Source organism: Cicer arietinum, chromosome 6, assembly GCF_000331145.2.
Source record: "Cicer arietinum cultivar CDC Frontier isolate Library 1 chromosome 6, Cicar.CDCFrontier_v2.0, whole genome shotgun sequence".
In the NCBI taxonomy this organism is placed as follows: Eukaryota; Viridiplantae; Streptophyta; class Magnoliopsida; order Fabales; family Fabaceae; genus Cicer; species Cicer arietinum.
In genome coordinates this window covers 55729074-55734682 of record NC_021165.2, presented here as the reverse complement: position 1 = coordinate 55734682, position 5609 = coordinate 55729074, and the positions used below count along the sequence as shown (strand labels likewise).

Genomic DNA, 5609 nt, shown 5'->3' with positions numbered 1-5609 from the left:
TTGCTATATATTAGAAATCCTCTAGTTTGTTAGTTAGTTGATAGTTAAGAGTTTATTATAACTCAGTCTTTTTCCTTTGCTGTATATAAGTTCATTTTATATTCATTGTAAACTAGATTTTTTTTCCCAATATGTATTTACCTAAGAAAGTATTTGCTTTTGCACAAGTTTGTTAAGACCCAATTATAAGGACAAGAAAGGGATTGGGCTATAGAATCAAGTTGTTGCTTGTCATTGTCTCGTTTGAGTTTATTATTATTTTTTAAACTAAAAGAGTTAGGTAAGGTTGTTTTTCTTGCATCCAATACGTCTAAATAAGGGTCTAATGATCACCAAAATTCTGTCTCAAAATCTTGTCATTTAAATTTCTAGGTGAATGATTTGTATTGTTATACATATATGGACCCTGCATTCCTTGATTGGGATTATGCAGACATATTGGTATTAACCAATTTAGAATATTTGTGGTCCATATTTCTGTTTAAGACAAGGCTCCCACCTGAATCTACATGCTGGAACTAAGGAATGAAAGAATAAATTAAGATAGAGCCAAATATCCTAAAGAAAAGATGGAAAACAAATAAAGCACAAATATATAAAGCCTCAATATATATATGCAAAAAATAGAGGAACCAATTAAAGGATATTAAAGGAAAAGAAAATGGATTGAATTTTAAATAGTGTTTTGGGGTAAAATGGTGGGAAATTCAGATGGCTTTGTTGGATCTTGTGAGAGACATTAGTTGTCCCTATTACAGACACATATTTTATCAACAATTTGTAGCCAAAGATAAAGGAAACAAGGGAATGATGAAAAGTAGTGGCAAAAGAAAAGGTGAAATGAAAAGAATTCAAAGTAAATTTAATAAAGTATGAATGGAATGGAGATATATCAGACAAAGGTAGAATACTGATGTAAGACAAAGTATGCGAAATGTATTGATGGATGGAGCCAGAGGGTTATTATAGAATGTGAAGTGGTAGAACTACAGTCTCTCTCTCTCTCTTCTCTCTCTTCTCTCTCTCTCTCAAATGTCCACCAACACAACCCAACTAAGCACACATTATCATGATGAAACTCCCTCTGCACCCTGCACTCCAAAAAAGTGATTACCTTCCTCATCAAAACCTTCCTACCCTTAAATTTACCTCTTTGAACACCACCTTCTTCTCATTCACAACCCCCACCACTCCAAAACCATGAAACCTTTTCTTTTTTTTCTCATCACATTCTCCTTCTTTTTCCAAATACAGTTACTACTAGTTTCCTCTGCCACTACTCTACCCCTTCAACTCATAACCCTCATCTCAATAAAATCTTCCCTCATTGACCCTCTCAATCACCTCAATGACTGGAAAAACCCCACTTTCTCAAACTCCAGTGACCACAACCAAGACCCAAATTGGTGGTGTTCTTGGAGAGGCATCACTTGCCACCCAAAAACATCACAAATCACCTCCTTAAACCTCTCTAACCTAAACCTTTCAGGCACAATCTCACCCAAAATCCGCTTCTTAACAACCTTAACCCACTTGAACGTAAGTGGAAATGGTTTCGATGGAACTTTCCAACCAGCGATTTTCCAACTCACGGAGCTTAGAACACTAGACATAAGCCATAACTCATTCAACTCAACTTTCCCACCTGGAATTTCTAAGCTAAGATTCTTAAGAATTTTCAATGCTTACAGCAACAGCTTCACAGGACCTCTTCCTAAAGAACTAATCAGGCTTCCATTTCTAGAACAACTCAACCTAGGTGGAAGCTACTTCAATGACATAATTCCACCAAGCTATGGAACTTTCCAAAGACTCAAGTTCCTAAATTTAGCTGGTAATGCATTGGAAGGTTCATTAACACCTCAACTAGGCTTATTATCAGAGCTACAACACTTGGAAATTGGATACAACACATTCTCAGGAACAATACCAGTTGAATTAACAATGTTGTCTAATCTCAAATACTTAGACATCTCATCCAGCAACCTTTCAGGTCAATTGATTCCTGAACTAGGAAACCTAACGATGCTTGAAACATTGCTACTTTTCAAGAATCGGTTTGGCGGTGAAATCCCATCAAGCATAGGAAAGTTGAAATCACTGAAAACTCTTGATTTATCAGTCAATGAACTCACAGGTTCAATTCCATCAGAAATAACAATGCTGAAGGAAGTAACTGTGTTGAATCTCATGGTTAACAAGCTAACAGGTGAAATTCCACAAGCAATTGGTGAGCTTCCAAAACTCACCATTTTCAATGTTTTCAACAACTCACTCACAGGTACACTACCACAAAAACTCGGTTCTAACGGGTTACTTCAAAGAATTGATGTTTCCACAAACTCACTTCAAGGTTCAATCCCTATCAACGTTTGCAAAGAGAACAATCTCCTTAGGATCATTCTATTCAACAACAATTTCACCAATAATCTTCCATTATCACTCACAAAATGCACCTCACTCACTAGGGTGCGTATACAAAACAACAAACTCAACGGTTCAATCCCACAAACACTCACGTTGCTTCCTAATTTAACGTTCCTTGATTTAAGCAACAACAATTTCAACGGTGAAATCCCTCGTGAATTAGGGAACCTTGAGTACTTGAACATCTCAGGAAACTCGTTTCAAAGCCATTTACCTAACAACATTTGGAACGCGAGTAATCTACAGATTTTCTCAGCTTCGTTTTCGAAAATCAAAGGTCAAATTCCAGATTTCGTTGGATGCAAAACCATGTACAAGATTGAATTGCAAGGGAATTTCATCAACGGTACTATTCCTTGGGATATAGGTCACTGTGAGAAACTAATTCTGTTGAATCTAAGTAGAAACTTTCTCACCGGAATCATACCTTGGGAAATCTCGACGCTTCCTTCAATCACCGACGTTGATCTCTCGCAAAACTCACTCACCGGAACTATACCTTCAAGCTTCAACAACTGTTCCACTCTCGAGAATTTCAACGTCAGTTTCAACTCCCTCACCGGTCCTATACCTTCCTCGGGCGTCTTCACCAGCCTTCATCCTTCGTCCTACTCCGGCAACGAAAACCTCTGCGGTCGTCTGTTAGCCAAGCCTTGCGCTGAAGACGTACTCTCCGCCGGCGAGAACGAACTCGAGATACACCGCCAAGAACCAAAGAAAACCGCCGGCGCAATCGTTTGGATTATCGCGGCGGCATTCGGAATCGGACTGTTCGTCCTCGTCGCCGGAACACGTTGTTTCCACGCGAATTATAACCGTCGATTTAACGGAAACGAAAGTAACGGCGAAATCGGACCGTGGAAGTTAACAGCGTTTCAGCGGTTAAATTTCACGGCGGAGGACGTACTGGAATGCGTGTCTATGTCCGATAAGATATTAGGAATGGGGTCCACTGGAACGGTTTATAAAGCGGAAATGCCAGGTGGAGAAATCATAGCCGTGAAACAACTATGGGGAAAACAAAAGGAGAGTAAAATCATAAGGAGAAGAGGCGTTTTAGCTGAGGTGGATGTATTGGGGAACGTGAGACACAGAAATATAGTGAGATTGTTAGGGTGTTGCAGCAACAGGGAGTGTACAATGCTGCTTTACGAGTACATGCCAAATGGGAACCTCGATGATTTGTTACATGCAAAGAATAAAGGGGACAATATGGTTGCTGATTGGTTTACAAGGTATAAGATAGCTTTGGGTGTGGCTCAGGGGATATGCTATCTTCACCATGACTGTGATCCTGTTATTGTTCATAGGGATCTTAAACCTAGTAACATTTTATTGGACGCTGATATGGAGGCTAGAGTAGCTGATTTTGGTGTTGCTAAGTTGATTCAAACGGATGAGTCCATGTCTGTCATTGCTGGATCCTATGGTTACATTGCTCCAGGTCACCACCACATTCTTCTTCTTTACTTTTATTATTATTATCTCATTAATATGAACAAAACTTTTAAGGTTGCTATATCTTAGGTGAGGTGAAATGTGGTTCATCACAATGGTAGAGCATGATTTTAGATATGTGTTTGGATATTTTTCAACAATTGCACTATATAGTAGTCGTGAAAACCATTCTAGATCAAATAACGGCATCAAATTAAGTTTAAAATTTGAATCATGTGAATTTCATTCAAAATCATGATCACAATAAAAATTGAAATTCTTCAAATTTCAAAGAATTATAGTCAAATATAATCAATGTGGTGCCATTTTAATTATAATTACAAATACATTAAAACTTTGATGTTGTTGTCTACATTGTTGTGCAAACTTTTTTGAAATTCTACCACATATCATCCAATTTATGTGCATCTTAGAAGGAGGCACAATTTTGTGACAAATTTCGGTGCATGGGTAGGTGCACTATTGCGCATGAAGAGACTTTTCCTTTATTTTTTTCACTTTCATGAGTTGCTTTTTTGTCCATCATCTTCAAATATTTAATGGGGTCCACTGAGAATTATGTCAATTATCACAACTACTTTGAATCATGAGGATGTTGACTTTGAATTTTAGTTAATCCATTAAAGTAAAAGGATTGAAATGATTTTTAATGATATTCTACTATTTTTTTATTAAAAAAATTAAGTTTAACATAATTAGTAGAATAAACATATCTAATTTTAATTGATTATGAAAAATTTATTTACAATTTTTTAAATGCAATTTAGACTTTACTATCAATTAATTAACTAACTAATCATAATTGATAATAACATAGGGTGTTGTTTGATTTTTGCAGAATATGCTTATACACTACAAGTTGATGAGAAGAGTGATATTTACAGCTATGGAGTTGTGTTAATGGAAATTTTAAGTGGAAAACGTTCAATGGATCAAGAATTCGGCGATGCAAATAGCATCGTAGATTGGGTTAGGTCCAAAATAAAAACTAAAGACGGTATAGATGGTATATTGGACAAGAATGCAGGGGCAAGGTGTAGCTCAGTGAGGGAAGAAATGATACAAATGCTTAGAATTGCATTACGTTGTACAAGTAGAAATCCAGCTGATAGACCTTCAATGAGAGATGTTGTGTTGATGCTGCAAGAGGCCAAACCTAAAAGGAAATTGCTTGGTAGTGTTGTTGTATGTGCTAGTGACAATGTTGTTGGTGGAGGTGATATTCCATTGGCACAAAAGCCAACCAATGAAAGCTAGGCTAATATAATATATATATATATATATATGTTCATAAGATTGAAATGGTTTTTTTTTTCTTTCTATTTTCTATTTCTTTTTGGATATTTTTCTTATTGTGGGGGATTGGTATAGGAGAAAGTGATTTTCTGTTTTTATTTTCAATGAAATTTTAAGTGTTATTTGTCCTAGGTTTGTCATGACTCTTGTTTGAGTAATGTTTATATATTAAGAAGTGTGCGGCAAAAATGGATGATATGTACGATTGTCTTGGATCAGTAACCACCAGCAGCAAATATGTGAGGATAAAAGTATGAAAGAGATAACTAACTATGCATTTGAGTAAATAATTTAATCAAGTATATTTATTGAATAAATGTTAATTATGTAACTGTTTATGTATGAGTTATTTTAATAATCAAATAGGTGTTAGTTTTTTAAAAAAATCCAAGATATTCATGTGTTTAACTGTAGAGATTAATTATTTG

General features: G+C 36.0%; 1 protein-coding gene across 1 annotated transcript; it reads left to right on the top strand.

The window, feature by feature from the left end:
* Positions 1 to 696: 696 nt before the first annotated feature.
* LOC101503712 (leucine-rich repeat receptor-like protein kinase TDR) lies at positions 697 to 5379 on the top strand. Its single transcript, XM_004514452.4, has 2 exons — positions 697 to 3871; positions 4724 to 5379. Exons 1-2 carry the CDS (start codon positions 1201 to 1203, stop codon positions 5140 to 5142), a joined length of 3090 nt encoding a protein of 1029 aa, XP_004514509.1. The 5' UTR covers positions 697 to 1200; the 3' UTR covers positions 5143 to 5379.
* Positions 5380 to 5609: the final 230 nt, after the last annotated feature.